This window comes from Panthera leo, chromosome D3 (genome assembly GCF_018350215.1).
Source record: "Panthera leo isolate Ple1 chromosome D3, P.leo_Ple1_pat1.1, whole genome shotgun sequence".
NCBI classification, from domain to species: Eukaryota; Metazoa; Chordata; class Mammalia; order Carnivora; family Felidae; genus Panthera; species Panthera leo.
This window is the reverse complement of record NC_056690.1, coordinates 28951504-28967943: the sequence shown is the minus strand read 5'-3', so window position 1 is coordinate 28967943 and position 16440 is coordinate 28951504. Positions and strand designations below refer to the sequence as shown.

The 16440-nt window shown below is 46.9% G+C and overlaps 1 protein-coding gene across 2 annotated transcripts in view; it reads right to left on the bottom strand.

The window, feature by feature from the left end:
* Nucleotides 1-16440, bottom strand: part of LOC122204134 (mediator of RNA polymerase II transcription subunit 15) — a 67268-nt gene that overhangs the window by 31838 nt on the left and 18990 nt on the right. For both annotated transcript variants that reach the window (XM_042911367.1, XM_042911368.1), the window contains exon 2: nt 12249-12336. In XM_042911367.1, the coding sequence (XP_042767301.1) occupies nt 12249-12336 (88 nt within the window). The remainder of the gene's footprint in view (nt 1-12248; nt 12337-16440) is intronic.

The window sequence follows — 16440 nt, the reverse complement described above, 5'->3', positions numbered from 1 at the left end:
GGTGAGCAGGGAGCAAGGAGGTGGCGGGCCTGAAGGAAGCTCAGGAAGTAAGGCGGCCAAGTACAAGGGGACAAAAATTGGGAGGTTGCCAGGTCAATGTCTGACATCTTGTTAGGGCCTTGGGCCATCTGTTAAATTGGGGATACCTTAAAAGAACTTGCTGAGTTTTATCTATTTCCATAAAAGATAAAACAAAGGGTGACCGGGTGGCTCAATCGGCTGAATGTCCAACTTTGGCTCTGGTCACGGTCTCGCAGTTTGTGAGTTCGAGCCCTGCATTGGGCTCGTTGCCGTCAGTGCTGAAGCTGCCCACACAGAGCCCACTTCAGATCCTGTCTCCCCTCTCTCCCCGCCCCTCCCCCACCTGTATGCACTCTCACTCTTTCTCTCAAAAATAAGTATTAAAAAAGAAAAGATAAAATGAGGAAGCAGGTTGAAAAAGCAACTAGATACTTTACTCAGACACAAGATACAATAAAAATGGGGCTCAGGAGCATGTCCCCAAAGCCTTGAATACAGAACCAGGACTGGGTACTCAAAGCCCTACTGCAGTCCCTGGCCCAGAGCTGGATGGCCAGAGTGGTCTGTTCCTGGCTAAGGCCACCCCACTCACTGCCAAGTGAGTAGAGTGGAGGCTCTGGGGACCAGACTAGACTAGACCAGCCTGAGAAGGCCTGGGGCACAGATCTGGCCACCTCACAGTAGACATGGGCACAGAAAGCAGTCACGCGGCTGCCAAGAGGTTTTCTTGCAGGTTAAATACATCTCCAAATTTCTCGCAAAGCCAGGCCACCCAGGAACCACTAGGAGTGGAGCGCTGCACATCTGCTGCCAGTGTTCCTCCTTCAGTAGACCCTGGGGTCTGAGACTGCACCGCTCACGTCCCCCAGGGTGGGCTATTTTACTCCCATGGCTCCTAAGTCATAGGTGCTGACTGACCTTCCCAGCGTGAGAATTCTCAAATTCTACTACTCCCTTCTGCTCCAAAGCACCCCACCTCTCCAGGACTATTACAGAGAAAGGGCTGAAGAGTGTGATGTCCCTTACATTCGCTCAGTCTTTATGATCTGTCCCGCTCAACATCAAAAATCTAAGTGTCAGGGCTGCACGTGAGGCTGGGTATTACCAGACCAAGGCAGTAACAGCTAATACCCTGGCATTTACGTGGTGCCAGGCACAGCTCTAAACCTTTACATATATCAATGCTTTTAATTCTTCCAACCACCTACTGAGGCAGGTGCGTGGTGTCCAGTTTGCCAATGAGAAGATAGAAATGTGGGGAGAAAAGCTTTATACAGTTCAAACCCCAGCTTGACCCATGCAAGTCTAGCATGAAGGCCCAAACGACAAGGGTAAAAGATGTCTCCCCAACAGGGATGTGGAGGGAGCAGCAGGAGCAGGGACACACACAGGCTCCATATAAAATTCTAGACACCACACCCTACACGCTATACACTACCTTTTGTATAAGACATGGGGAATCTGAATACATATGTATGCTTGTATCTGCAAAAAGAAATGTTGGAAGGATAAACTAAAATCGAAGATTAACAGTTACTCCCAGAGGTATCAGGGATTGGGCTGGAAATGAGACTTCACACCTTGTTATATGGTTTTCACACTGGAAGCATGTACATTAAAAAAAAAAATCAAATTGAAGATAATACTAAACCAAAAGAAAAAGTACAATTCCTAAAAATTCAAAATAAACTGAAACATATGAGTTAACTATCAAGATGGTGTCAAAATCATACAGTGAAAAGAACCTTTTGAGAGATCATTTTAAAAAAGAAAAAGCAAACAAAACAAAAAACTGCATGTCCTTAGTGTAAGGGATACATTTTAAGGGCAAACAGAGCTGCAAAGAAATCTTAAACTTCATTCCACATTTTGTTATTATGTTACCAATATTAGTGGTAATATTAGTCTGTTTATTCCAAAGGTATTTTATTTTATCTTGAAGTTTTAAAACTTTTTTAGTAATCTCTACACCCCAAACATGGGGGTCGAACTCACAACCCCGAGATCAAGAGTTGCATGCTCCTCCGACTGAACCAGCCAGGCGCCCCCAAAAGTATTTTAGAGTAAAGCAAGTAATTATGCTAATATTAGAAGCCAAGATGTTCACATTAAGAGAAAAGATACATGTTTAAAATGAAAGTAAAACCCTGTAAGGTTAAACTGGAATGGGAAATATCAGTGTGAAATTACGGGGTTTTTGAGGTTGTCGCTGTTACCACAAAAACATATTACTTCTTAGCTCTCTTCACAAATAGGTGCAGAAGCCATCAGCACCAGTGCCCACACGGCATGCTCTAAATACCATTTCAGCCTCAAAAAGGAACCAGGGCTCCATAGAGGAACGGCCCATTCCGGGACCAAGACGCAAGTAAGCTGCAAAAGATGAAAGAAGTCATGATAAGGGGCCCTAAGAGGGACAGGAGGGAGCTTGGGGGCTGCCCCTCCATGAGGAAGGGAACACAGAAGCATCAAAATGAACCACTGCAATGGACTGAAATACACGAAATGCACAGCCCCAAGCTCCTAATAGTCACAGGAAGAGAATCTACCCTCATTCCCATTCCCAAGCCCTATTGATCACCTCCCCCCTGGCAGGGTGGGGGGGGGGGGGGAACCAAGGGTAGCAAGTCCTTGGGTTACAAAGGGACAATGGACTAGAAAGCATCCCTGGGGGGTTCAGAATTGGCTGTGTTTCAAGCAACCAAGGATCCCTGGTTGATGAAAGAAAACCCTTCTTCGCAGCAAAATTCCTTGTAATAAATGTGTAAGGAAAGCCAGAATTAAGGACAATTACCACTTTGCAATACCCAGTTAAATGGTGGAACATGAGGTGATAAGTGGATAGGGAACTTTTAGGAGAAGAGTCAGGCTGTCACTCTCTGAACTCCTGACCAGCTGTTGTCTCGTGGGGAAATACAAATACATGGCACCATCTCAGACATATTCTTGCTAATGAAATCACTGCACCCTGGGCTCTTTCCATCTAATACTCCGTTTATAAGAAATAAGGGGTAAAAAAGAGTGAGTCAGGCAAACACGCATGCCAATGACTCTGCCACTTAGGATTCACAAGGAAGTGAGGAACCTGGCAGAGAAAGCTCTGTATCATCTTGGAGAAGACACGTTATCATCAAAAATAGTATGTTGGTAGATGAATGTGAAAGATGTTTCTGGGGAGGACTCAGAGGAAATGAGAAACAGAGAATCCTTGTTAGCTAGTGACAGGAAGTTTAGCTGTATCCTACTTGTGGGGAAGGCAGAACTTGTAAGCAACAAATTTGGATATTCGGCTGAGAAGACTTCCAAGCAAAATGTTGAAGTTCTGGCCTGCTTTCTTCTTGCTGCTCAGAGTAAAATGCGAGAAGAGAAAGAAACTGAGGGAAGAACTATCAAGCAAAATGGAACCTGGACTTGGTGGTTTGGGAAACTCCCAGGCTACCCAAATTGCTAAAATGAGGAGATTCACTGTTAGGAAGGTGTGCTCTGGAGAAAAGGCCAAGGGTGTGGCTTGACACAAATTTTGCTAGTGCCAAGGAGACTGGGCACAGGATTCACGAATCCCCTCAATTATCTCACAGAAGCCAAGGCCAGGGAAGAAATCATACAGGAAAGACCGGTGGAGAAATCCCTGGTCTAATGGGGTGAATCTTGTCACACATACAGGAGACCCACGAAGGCATTTGAGTGTTACACCAGCAAAAACAGTGCCAGGTTGGCCTGAAAAGGAGAGAGACTAGAAGAAATCAAAGAAGGGTGTCAGACTCCCAAAATTCTACAGGCAGAAAATAGCCTGATAAAATCACTCAGCTGCAAACATGTGCTATTCCTTAAGAAAAGGAAAGATGACCACAAGGGCAGAGTTTTAGGCCAAGAGGCCAAAGCCAACAGCCCAGAGACTGGAGTCTCCAAAGTCTGGTAATTAGTTACAGCAGCTACAGGAAACTAATACACTCTTTCTATAGGCTCACCTATGTTATAGCATGTTTCAGTTATTCCATTTTTTTATATGGCCAAATAATATTTCACTGTATGGAGATACCACTTTTTCTCTATCCATCCATCAACTGATAAACATTTGGATTATTTCTACTTTGGGCTATTATGAATAATGCTATGAATACTTATGTACAAGCTTTTGTCGACATTTGGTAACTGTTTAATTTTTTGAGGAATCATCACAGTTTTCCACAGTGACTGCACCACTTCACATTCCATCCAGCAACGCAGGAGGTCCCAATGTCTCCAGTCATCATGAGTGTGAGGTGGTATCTCACTGCGGTTTTGGTTTCCATTTCCCTCTGACTAATGATGCTGAGGAGCTTTTCATGTACTTCTTGGCCATTTGTGTATCTTCTCCGGAGAAATGTCTACTCAAGTCCTTTACCTTTTTTTTTCTTTGAATTAGGTTTTTTTTGTTAGAGTTGACGGAATTCTTTATATACTCTGGATACCAGTCCCTTATCAGATAAATGATTTGCAAATATTTTCCCCCATTCCATGTGTTGTCTTTTCACTCCCTTGATAGTGTCCTTTGATGCACAATAGTTTTAAATTTTTTTCTAATAGTTTTCATTTTGATGAGTCAAACTAACAGATTTTCTTTTGTTGCATGTGCTTTTGGTGTCACATGTCAGGAACTGTGGTCTAATCCAAGGTCACAAAGATTTATGCCTGAGTTTTCTTCTGTTTTATAGTTTTAGCTCTTATATTTAAGTCTTTCACACACACATTCTAATTTTTGTGTATGGTGTGAAGATGGGACCCAACCTCAATATTTCATATACAGTCATCTAGTTGTCCCAGCACCATTTGTTGAAAAGACTGTTTTTCCCCACTGAAATCTTTCAGTGCCCATGTCCAAAAAAAAAAAAAAAAAAAAAAAATCTATTAACAGTAAACACAAAGACTTACTTACAGATTCTCAATTCTACCTCATTGATTTGTAAGTTTATCCTTATGCTAGTATGACATGGTCTTGATTACTATAGCTTTGTAGTACATTTTAAAATCTGGAAGTATTGGGGTGCCTGGGTAGCTCAGTTAGTTGTCTGACTCTTGGTTTTGGCTCTGGTCATTATCTCCCATTCCATGGGGTTGAGCCCCATGTCGGGCTCTGCACTGACAACAAACATGGAGTCCACTTGGGATTCTCTCTCCCTCTCTTCCCCCCCTCCCCTCCCTCGCTCGCATGTGCACACCCCCCCCCAAAATAAATAAATAAACTTTAAAAAGTAAATTAAATTAAATTCAGAAGTATGAGTCTTCTGTGTTCTTTTCCAAAATTGTTTTGGGTATTCTGAATCCCTTGAGTTTCCACAGGATCAGTCTGTCCACTTCTACAATGTCTGTTTGAAAGTTTTCCTCAGATACCAAGAAGTGTATCAAATCCCAGAGCAGGTGCTCCAGAGCCAGTGTTCTTGGCAACAGGAAGCCTTTGATAAGTACTGCATTGTGAGTCATATATTTTAACATTTTATTTTTATACATTCTGAAATATTTTAGATGTACAAAAAGTGAAAAATTAAACAAATGCCAGTGGTCTCCTTACCTAGCTTAAATTTAAAAATAAGACACAGGGGATACCTGGGTGGTTCAGTTGGTTAAGTGTCTAACTCCTGGTTTCATCCAGCTCAGGTCATGATCTTGCAGTTCCTGAAACTGAGCCCTGCTTGAGATTCTCTCTCTCTCATTTTGCCCCTCCCCTGCTCTATCTCTCAAAATACATACATACATACATACATACATACATACATACATAAATAAGGGTGCCTGGGTGGCTTTGTTGGTTTAGCATCCGACTTTGGCTCAAGTCATGATCTCATGGTTCATGGTTTGTGAGTTTGAGCCCCATGTTGGGCTCTCTATTGTCAGCATGGAGCCTGTTCCGGAGCCTCTGTACCAACCCCCTCTATGCCCCTCCCCTGCTCACATGTGTGCTCACTCGCTCTATTTCTCTCTCCCTCTCAAAAATAAACACTTTTAGGGTCATGAGCTCAAGCCCCACGTTGGGTGTGGAGACTACTTTAAAAAATAAATACAGACAGACCAAAAACTAAAAATAAGACAGAAAAAAAGCAAGTAAGCAAATGAGCTAGCTCTCCATGCTACCACTGACTCACCCTACATCTCAGTTTCTTCACAGGTGAACTGGAGAAAAATGTCACACGGACTAGACCAAGAGAATACTTCTCTCAGTGCCTCAATACATGCTATTGCAAACATATCTGGTGAAAATCAAACAATCAAAATTGACAGTTAAGCTTCTGAACAAATATGTTTACTAAGGATGGTGCAGGAATCCTGACTATCATGCATTTAGACAGAATGGAGTAAAGGAGCACTGCCTACAGGACCTTCCTCATGAACCAGCTACACCCAGCTAGGCTTTCCTAGCAGATCTCAGTAGCTGTTAAGAAAATGTTTATTTTGGGGCACCTGGCTGGTTTAGTTGGTAGAGCATGCGACTCTTGATCCCAGGGTCATGAGTTCAGGCTCCACATTGGGTGTAGAGCCTGGGGGGGAAGGGAGGGGAAAAGGAGGGGAGGGAAGAGGGAAAGGAGGAAGCAAAAGGGGAAGGGAAGAAGGGTAGGAGGAAAAGGGGGAAAGAAGGAAGAAAATGCTAGTCTTTTCATGTGTTCACATTTTTCAATGTACACAATTGTGCTTTTCTGAGCTCTAAGATGCAGCACTTCTAATGCCTGAATTCTTGGGCAGTCCAACAGGTGCCCATGGATAGCAGAAGGTATATTCAGATTCAGTCAAAGCCAGACTCTGGGCTTGTGAGGTCCCTCAAAAAGGCTAAAGGTAGGAAAGCATCTCCTTTTATCAGATGTACATAGGCATCCTCCTCTTCTCTTGCTGGGAGTGTGACTGGGCCTGACTCTATTTCCCAGGCTGTGCTCGTCCCTATTTATTCCAGCTGGTTGGCTGTTCAGCTCAGGCCCTCCTCTTTGATTACTCCTAAGGTAGCTTCCCACTTCTGATGCTCACAGCCTCCCTGGTCCCCGCATTTCACTTTGGCCTCCCGGTGGGGGTTTAGTTCTGTACTAGTCCTTTCTACACTGTAAACCAGAAACACGGACTACTTTTGCATAATACTATATTAAATGCAAGTGAGTAAATGAGTGTTTAACTTTTACACTAATTTAAAAACAACCAAGTAACAAGCAAGTGTTCAGAACTGCACCCAGCCGTAGTAAGCATCTCTACATGCTGCTGCTGTAGGTGTCGACACAGAGGTCCCCAGACCCCTGACTGTGCTCTCATCCAGTGGATGCCAATCTTCCCAAACCTTCAGAGGCTGGTTCAAGTGTTTGGAGATGAAACTATCACAATAACCCACCATCCCCGGGTACAATTATTTTTGCTTCCATCAGCCTCCTTTAGGCAGAGAGTAGTCCCATCTGTAGGAATTAAAGGTGTTAAGGAATTAAAGTGGCTGTTTGGTATCTTTTGCCTTGACGGATGGGAGGCAGTAAGAGAAGTGGCTAAGAGTGTGGTGACACCAGACCATCTGGCTCCATTCCTGGCTCTACCTCACCTAGATCTGTGACCTCCTAGATAAGTTAACTAGCATCTGTATGCCAGAGACTCCTTCTCTGAAACTGGGGACAGTGGTACTATATTTGCATCATAGAGCTGATGTGGGATCACATGAGCTCACACGTGAACCTTGCAAGGGGACACCACTTTACAGGGAACAAATGGAGTCTGACCATTAAACCTGGATCCAGCCAATGATAGAATGGGCAGGGCTTTAACTTGGGGTGCTAACATCCACACTAGAAGCACGAGCCCATGCCAGGCAATTTGGTGAATTCTTTTTATTTTTTTTAAGTATTTATTTATGTAAGTCATCTCTACACCCAACGTGGGGCTCAAACTCACAACCCGGAGATCAAGAGTCACGTGCTCCTCTGACTGAGCCAGCCAAGGGTCCCTGGTAACTTCTTCTAAATGAGAGCACTCAAGATTTTCCTTGCCTTGAGAGATACACTAGGCAACCTGAGGTGCCCATTAGTGCCCCAGTTCCCTTCAGGGTGGACACCTCTGGACCGGCCAGCTTGTCAGGATTCCCAGGGAAGGTCAGTCCCTTCTCTGTGGCCTCTTCCACCTCCCAGCCCTTCCTAGAATCCAGAAACAGAGAAATTACTCTCCTTCATCCTTCTCTCTGCTCTGGGTCTCCACTTTTTCAATTCTTTCACAGTTGTTCTAATGGAATCTCAGGTCAGAGGTGCAGGTAACAAGAGTGCCCCGGCTGCCATCTGACCAGTCCTCACAGAAGGGCCTCACTGCACTGACTGGCGCCAGCTCTATGAGGAGCCTAAGCAGTAGAAAAAAGCTGGCCACTCGACAACAGTGCCTAAGGAGCAGGTCTGTCTCTGTAAAAAAGACAGGAAATTTCCAACACCTGTTAAAAAAACAAAAACAACAACAACAAAAAACCTCTTCCAAATAGCTGGGGCCTCCTCTTGGAGTTAGGGATTTAGGACGAGCTTGGTCAAAGGAAATGGACTGCTGTTGTTAAGATCCAGAGTGTGGGCTGCAGTGAGGCAGAGGCTAAGAAGGTGAGGGGGCTTTTGTGCTGCCAGGTACCCCCTTTGGGATGGAAAGCTTATTCCTCAGATGATCAGAGAATATCTGTGACAGCCAATCTCCAAGAGGGCCACCAACAATCCCTGGCTTCCCTGTACAAACAGGCCACTGCTCACTTCAAAAGACAGAGGCAATTCCCACTGCCCTGGATTGGCACTGGCCTCAGGATCTCCTGTATCTGAGTGAGGTTCTAGGACTTGTGAGGACTGGCAGCTTCTACTTCCTCCTCCTCAGAAGCTAGCTGCCACGTAGTAAGGAAGTCCAGGCCATACTGCTGGAGACACCATGTGGAGGCCATGTCAGGAAAACCAATGTGCAGATAATGTGAATAAAGCCTTTATGGACCTTCCAGGTCAGCACAGCTGCCTGCTGAATACAGCTGTATGAGAGGTCACACAGGAGACCAGCAGAATGGTCAGCCAGGCAATTCCAATTGCCCTGACTGCTGACCCGCAGAATCAGGAGAAATAACTCACTGCTTAGATCATTAAGCTTTTGGGTAGTTCCTTATCAAACAATAGATAACAAACAATACTGAACCAACAAGTTCTGCATTTCAAAAGCTGAAATAGTTCAACAAACCCTAATCAATATCTTTTAATGCAAAGAAAATACAAACAAGACCAGTAATAACACCCCATCCCCCCAAATATTTGCAAATTCTACATCTAATAAGAAACTTAGATCCAAAATACATAAAAACTCTAACAATCAATTAAAAAAAAAACACCAGAAGTCAATTTTAAAATGGGCAAAGGATGGGGCACCTGGGTGGCTCAAACAGTTGAGCATCCGACTTTGACTCAGGTCATGATCTCACGGTTTGTGAATTCGAGCCCCATGTTGGGCTCTGTGCTGACAGCTCAGAGCCTGGAGCCTGCTTCGGATTCTGTGTCTCCTCCTCTCTCTGCCCCTCCTGTGCTCATTCTCTCTCTCTCTCTCTCTCTCTCTCTCTCTCTCTCTCTCTCTCTCTCTCTCTCAATAATACATAAATGTTAAAAAAATTTTTTTTAAATTGGGGCGCCTGGGTGGCTCAGTCGGTTAAGCATCCGACTTCGGCTCAGGTCATGATCTCACAGTTCATGAGTTCGAGCCCCGCATCAGGCTCTGCACTGACAGCTCAGAGCCTGGAGCCTGCTTCAGATTCTGTGTCTCCCTCTCTCTCTGCCCCTCCCCCACTCACGCTCGCTCTCTCTCTCTCTCTCTCTCTCTGCCTCTCAAAAATAAAGAAACGTAATAAAAAAAATTTTTTTTAATTAAAAAAATAAAATTAAATAAAATCAGCAAAGGATCTGTATAAACAATTCTCCTAAGAGTATATACAAACGGCCAACAAGCACATGAAAAGATGCTCAATATCATTAGTCACCAGGAAATGCAAATCAAAACCACAATTTTTGTGAGATACTGCTTCACACTCATTATGACAGCTATAATAATAATAAAAAAAAGACAAACAATAACAAGTGTTGATAAGGAGTGGAGGTATTGGAATCTCATACCCTGTTGATGGGAACGCAAAATGACACAACTGCTTTCAAAAAGTCTGGCGGGGCACCTTGCTGGCTCAGTAGGTGGAGCATGAAATTCCTGATCTCAGGGTTGTGGGTTTGAGCCCCACATTGGGTACAGAGATTACTTAAAAATAAATTTAAAAAAATTTTTAATATTTATTTTTCAGAGACAGAGACAGAGAATGTGTGGGGAAGGGGCAGAGAGAGAGGGAGACCAGAATCCAAAGCAGGCTCCAGGCTTTGAACTGTCAGCACAGAGCCTGACATGGGGCCCAAACCCACGAACCATGAGATCATGACCTGAGCCGAAGTCAGACACCTAACAAACTGACTGAGACAACCAGGTGCCCCCAAAATAAAATCTTTATTTAAAAAAACAAAAAACAAAAAACAAAAAACAAAACCCACAGCCTGGCAGTATTACCATATGATTCAGCAATTCTACTCCTCAGTATCTACCCAAGAGAAATGAAAATGGTATGTCAACAGGAAAGCTTCTACACAAATGTGTGTGTTTTTTTCTAAAGATTTTATTTTTTATTTATTTAAAAACATTTTTCTAAATGTTTAGTTATTGAGAGAGAGAGAGAGAGAGAGAGAGAGAGAGATCGCACACGTGCATGCACGGGCAAACAGGCAGAGAGAGAGGGAGACACAGAATCTGAAGCAGGCTCCAGGCTCTGAGCTGTCAGCACAGAGCCTGATGTGAGGCTCGAACTCACGAAAGGTGCCAAAGTCAGATGCTTAACCAACTGAGCCACCCAGGTGTCCCAAGAAAATGTTTATTATGTATATCCAGAGTGCAGACCCCTCCACATCTCAGTGCTCAGCTCTTCCTTACACTTACATGTGGTCACAAACACATCATACAGGTGGTTTCTCTTCTGGAAATTGCTTTCTCCAGCCGATAATCTTGATCTTTCCATTTCGAAAAACATTCACCTCATCTAAACACACAGACCATGTCCAAATTTCCCGAACTGACCTCTATATGTCTTAAAACTTGGTTTATCCAAACCAGTATCCCACTGAGGGCCACAAACAGCATCTACTTTTTTTTTTTTTTTAATTTTTTTAACGTTTATTCATTTTTGAGAGACAGAGAGAGGCAGAGCATGAGCGGGGAAGGGGCAGAGAGAGGGAGACACAGAATCTGAAATAGGCCCCAGGCTCTGAGCTGTCAGCACAGAGCCTGACGTGGGGCTCGAACTCACAAATTGCGAGATCCTGACCTGAGCCAAAGTTGGATGCTCAACCGACTGAGCCACCCAGGCCCCCCTAACAGCATCTGCTTTTAATTCTTGACATGAAACGATGTTCTAGAACTCCCAATACCACACTCAGGAACAAAGTGCTCAACGCAGACCCAGTGCAGCTGAGGGTCTGCACAGTCAGGATTTGAGAGGGAGGCAGGGCAGGTGCAGTGGTGCAACAAAAGCCCTGGCTGGGCATCAGCCCCTTCTCGCATAAGCTGGGTAACACTAGACAAGCCGCTGGCTTCCTTGTTCCTGTTCTGCTTCATTTCTACAAAAACAGCTCTGCCCTGGGGAGAACACTCTATTGAAAGGAGGTAGTCACATGAAGCCCATGGCACCTGGCCCAGGACGAGAGCTCATACATTGGAAATCCTCCCCAACTATTCCACCTGTGACATTCCTCGGCCTGGATCCTAGCTCAAGGCCTCAACTTCCACAAGCATCACCTTTAGCACTAAACAAAAGATGACAAGAACTCTTCTGGGCCCACGTGTCAGGGCCCTGTGGAGCTTCGCTGAGCACCATGGGGAGCACTCTTACTCAGAGGAACAGCTGGACCCCATTGAACACCCTACAAGAGCTGGGCTCTGCCCACCATGAATGGATGGTACTGGCAATGGGGTTGTAGTCACAGGCCAGGCCTACATCCTGCATGTCTCCCCCCACCCCCCCGCCCGTATACCATGGACACGTGGGAAGACTGACAGCATACTGACGGTAAAGGTGACAGTACCCACGGTCAATCAGTGAGCAACCACCCCGCCCCCACTCCATAGGCAGATAGCTTCCAGATTCTGCCCTGCACCCTCCCCTTCCTAAGCCTCGCTGCCAGGGAGGGTGACTGCACCCACCAAGGCCTTACCCGGGTCTTGGCCTTCAGGAACACATGGCTCTCCATATCCTTGCTGGATTTACTGTGGGCCACACCAGCTTTTCTCATGGCATCCTCACTGTAACACAGAAGAAGAAGAAGAAGAGATATTGACATGTGCCTATAAGTCTGCTCCTGCAGGGTTCCAGGCCAGCAGGCCCTGCACAGCAACTGCCCCTGGACGGAAGAGGCACTGTCCCATGGCATACCAGCCTAGCTAAGGTCCAGGAGAGGCATCAAGGGAGGGACTCTCAGCACAGCGATAAAAGGCAAGCAAGCTGAGCAAGGGAGTAAGAGGGCAGAGCCATGAGAAGGAAAAAACAGTAAAGGCAGACACCACAAAGCAAAGCAGCTACCTCCAGCACAAAGAACCAGAGGATCTAGGCCCTAGGAGTCACTCACAACCCACACAAAATCAAGTGTATTCAGATGGCTGAGTAGCCAGCACCCTCGATTTCCTACCCTCTGAGTGGCCTGGGTCCCCACTCAACTTTGGCATTAAGAACCGTGGGGCCCTGGCTCCAGTCTCCTCCTCTGTAAAACAAAGGAGGCACACAAAGTCAACTCTTAGTTCCTCCCAAAGTACGTGGGACGTGCAGGTTCTCCGGGTTGGACAAAGGAAATAAACCCCACAAATGTGGCAAACACTTAAAAACACATTTGCCAAAACATGCCCAATCAGAGACAGAATGCTATCATAGGTTTTCACCGGCTAATGCTCTGCTAGGATAGAGCCACGTACACCAGCTAAGCTTGAGCTCCCTGTGAATGGCAGCACACACCCTGCCGAACACACACAAAGCTAAGAAAACATTTGTGTGTGTCTGTTAGAAAGGAAGGGGCATGTTAGGCTTGGGTCCCAGGGACTGGCCCATCTGCTCAGAGCCTGCCCTCTTTCCCAGCGTTGGGCATGCTGATAAACACATGAACGAGCACGTCAGGGCTCTGCAGACTCACCCCAGGAGAATTAAAAAAAAGCCTGATCCAGAGGCACCTGAGTGGCTCAGTCGGTTAAGCGTCCAACTTCAGCCCAGGTCATAATCTCATGGTTCATGAGTTTGAGCCCCGCATCGGGCTCTGTGCAGATAGCTCAGAGCCTGGAGCCTGCTTCAGATTCTGTGTCTCCCTCTCTCTTCCCCTCCCCCACTCCCCCTCGTGCACGTTCCCTCTCTCTCTCAAAAATAAATGAAACATTAAAAAAATAATAAAAATAAACATAAACACGCCCGGTCCAGTGGTGCTAGAAAGCCTACTGACTGCTCCACACAAACAAGCAAACCCCAGGGTACTGGAAGAGTATGCAAATGGAGCTGCAGGATCATGTTTGTGATCCTTAAATTCAGAAAGGAGGCTAGATTCTAAGACTTGGACAAATCTGTATTAATGTGTAAAAGAAGCATAAAATGACACTGACCCATTACACTGCTGGGTAACTCATTAAACACATGGGTTCAGAGTCCCTACCCCCATCTGCTTCCCCAACCTCCACCGAGGCAAAGAAGCAACAACATGTTCCTGTTAACAAGGCAGCCAGGATGGAGCAGACACACACACGAGGGGCAATGTGATCAGGGCCACAAGAATGGAGTAAAAGGAACAATGCAGAAGGACAACACGAGATCAAACTCATGGGGAAGTGAGTGTGGCAGGCTCAGAGGACTGAGCCAGCATGAGGCAGGCATCCATATGTGGAGATCAAGAGTTGTCACCCAGTTAGGCTCTAAGTCACTGAGCATTTCCAACAAGAGAACTGACTGAGCAAACCCGCTTTCAGAAGGACAACTCACCTGTGCCCCCAAGCCCCCAAGGCCATACCTGTTCCCTTCCCCACCTTCCAATAGCAGTGTGAGGCAAACCTTGCCATGGAGACTTGCCAGGGCTGAGGGCCACAGAGCCGCAGGAGGTGAGGGGAGAGGAGTAGACACAGCAAGAGGGTACTTGCTGGTCAGTGGAACATGCTGGAGGCTGGCTGAGAAGAAGTGGAGAGGCCATGGATAGAAGGTGGAGCCAGAAACCAAGGTGTGAAGCACAGAAAGGCAGAGGAAGGGCTGAGGGCTCTGAGAGGGGGACTTGATTACGCAGATGGGCTCTGTGCCCAAGACAAGCAATCTCCAAGGGCTTAGGCAGGCTCCTGGCTGGCTGAAAGCAATTCTCCCAAGCTGCTGGCTGGCCACTTTTAATGGAGTCAGCAGACTCACGGGCCCCACACAAACTCCGTGCACTCTGACCGCAGCAAAGACACCTGGCACCATCCACAGAGACAAGACACAGACAACAGCTTAATAGCTTTGAAGCGGGGGGGACCTTGCCAGGTCCAAAGGCACCAGATCCCAGATGTGCGGAGGGAGGAGCCCTGCCCCATCCTGGTCAGGGCGACACCACTGAGGACACGGACAGTGTGGTCATTGGCTGTAACTCAAAGAACCTGACGAGCATCATCAAGACAGGAGGCCAGTAACAGGCCTCTCTTGACAAGCTAGAACACACACCTTAACAAGAGCAAACAGAACTAGAATAAACGTCCACCAAAGGGGCTGAGCAGCTATGGAGCCAAGGACGAAGGCCACTCTTCAGCCGGGAGCCAGGGCTCTGCGAGGCAGCAATGGGCCCATGTCACGTACGTGTCGTTTCCACTGCTGCACACAACACCTGTCCAAACAGGCCCTGCATGTTTGTTGGCTAAAGAGTGAAGAGGGCCCTGAGCACTATTTTCAGTTCTGCAAACCATATTTTTTAAAATGTTTTTGCTCCTGTTTCTAGTCTGCAGATCATGCTCCACAGAATAGAAGATGAGGCAAAAAAGAAACCAGGCAGTTCTGCTCTCTGTTACCACCCCACGCTTTCCCCAAGGAGGCCCTGTCCTTTCCTTTTCAGCCAGCTCAGCATCTTGCCGTCCATTATCTGGTTCTAACTGCACAGGGAACAGTTTCTCACATCAGTGCTTAAGGGTGGTGTCCCTTCCTCCTTCTGTACCAAAGACCAACGTGCTCACTGCATGAGGCTGCCGTGGGTCCCAGCCCCACATTCAGGGCAGCCCCCAGGCAGATGCAGGACCAGCTGCTCTCCACAGCCCCCTGTGCTCTGTCCCCACGATGCCTACAGAAGCAGCTGAACCTGGATGGCCACTCCTCAGCCTCTGTCTCCAGAAGACATACCCCTTCCAGCAACTGTCACTCAATAAAGTCAAACTAGCACACAAGAAAATAGATCTAAAGACAGAGTGGTGGTTACAGCCTCAGAGAAAACAACTTAGAAGAACAAACAAGTCTTAGTGAGCTCCACCCACACACGATCAAGCCTGAGGTCAGTGCGGGGAAGCCAAGGGCCTGCCCAGCTGGGGGAGGTCAGGGAGCAAAACTAGGATCAGCTCACAAGGGTGGACCCGAATCGGTGGTCCTGCCCCAGTTCTGATACCAAGGCAGCCGTTCCTAACCCTGAGGCTGACAGGAAGGTGGCAGCACCATAACAGAGGGGCCTGTCTGGTGGCCACTGCCTGGGCATGCCCAGGCCTCTGAGATGGATGGAGGACTGACACTGGCTCAGGAGCAAGCAGTCCCCCCTTTCAAGCTGGGCTCCACAGCTCCCCTGGTATAGCTTCCTCCTGTTTGCCATGGCTACACCAGTCGGCCTGGTCAGGGTTCAACTGGTATCTGGTTTAGACCAGAGTTTCCTGGGGGAGGACCTGATCCACCCCACAGGCCCTGTGAACTCCCCTACCAGGAGGTCAGAGGAGGCCCTTCCTGTCCAGACCCTGCCTGAGCAGAGGGCAGTGACACACCAAAAAACAAAAAAACAAAACAAAAAAAACCCTGTAACCTCAGCTCTATGTCCACCAATTGCCCACACTGGAAACCTGGGAACCCCCTCTTCACTTCCTAATTCTGACTTCTGTTCCTTAAAATCCAAGTCCTCACCCCATCTCTCACTGTACCTTTGGTGGTCCTTCTTCATAGGCTTCTGTCTCCCGGTCCCACTCCTACCACCTCTGCCAGCTTCCCAAGCCACATGACTGCCAGTGGGAGTGGGAAGTGACCCAGGCTCTGTCCCCACCTGCCTCAAGGGCCTCGCTCCTTACCAGCAAGGCAGACAGCTGTGGAGCCCACTCCCTCAGCCCCCCAGAGCCCTGCTGCCAAGTATACTGCCAACCATCCCCCCAGCCCTGCCTGTTGGGCCCTCCAACCAT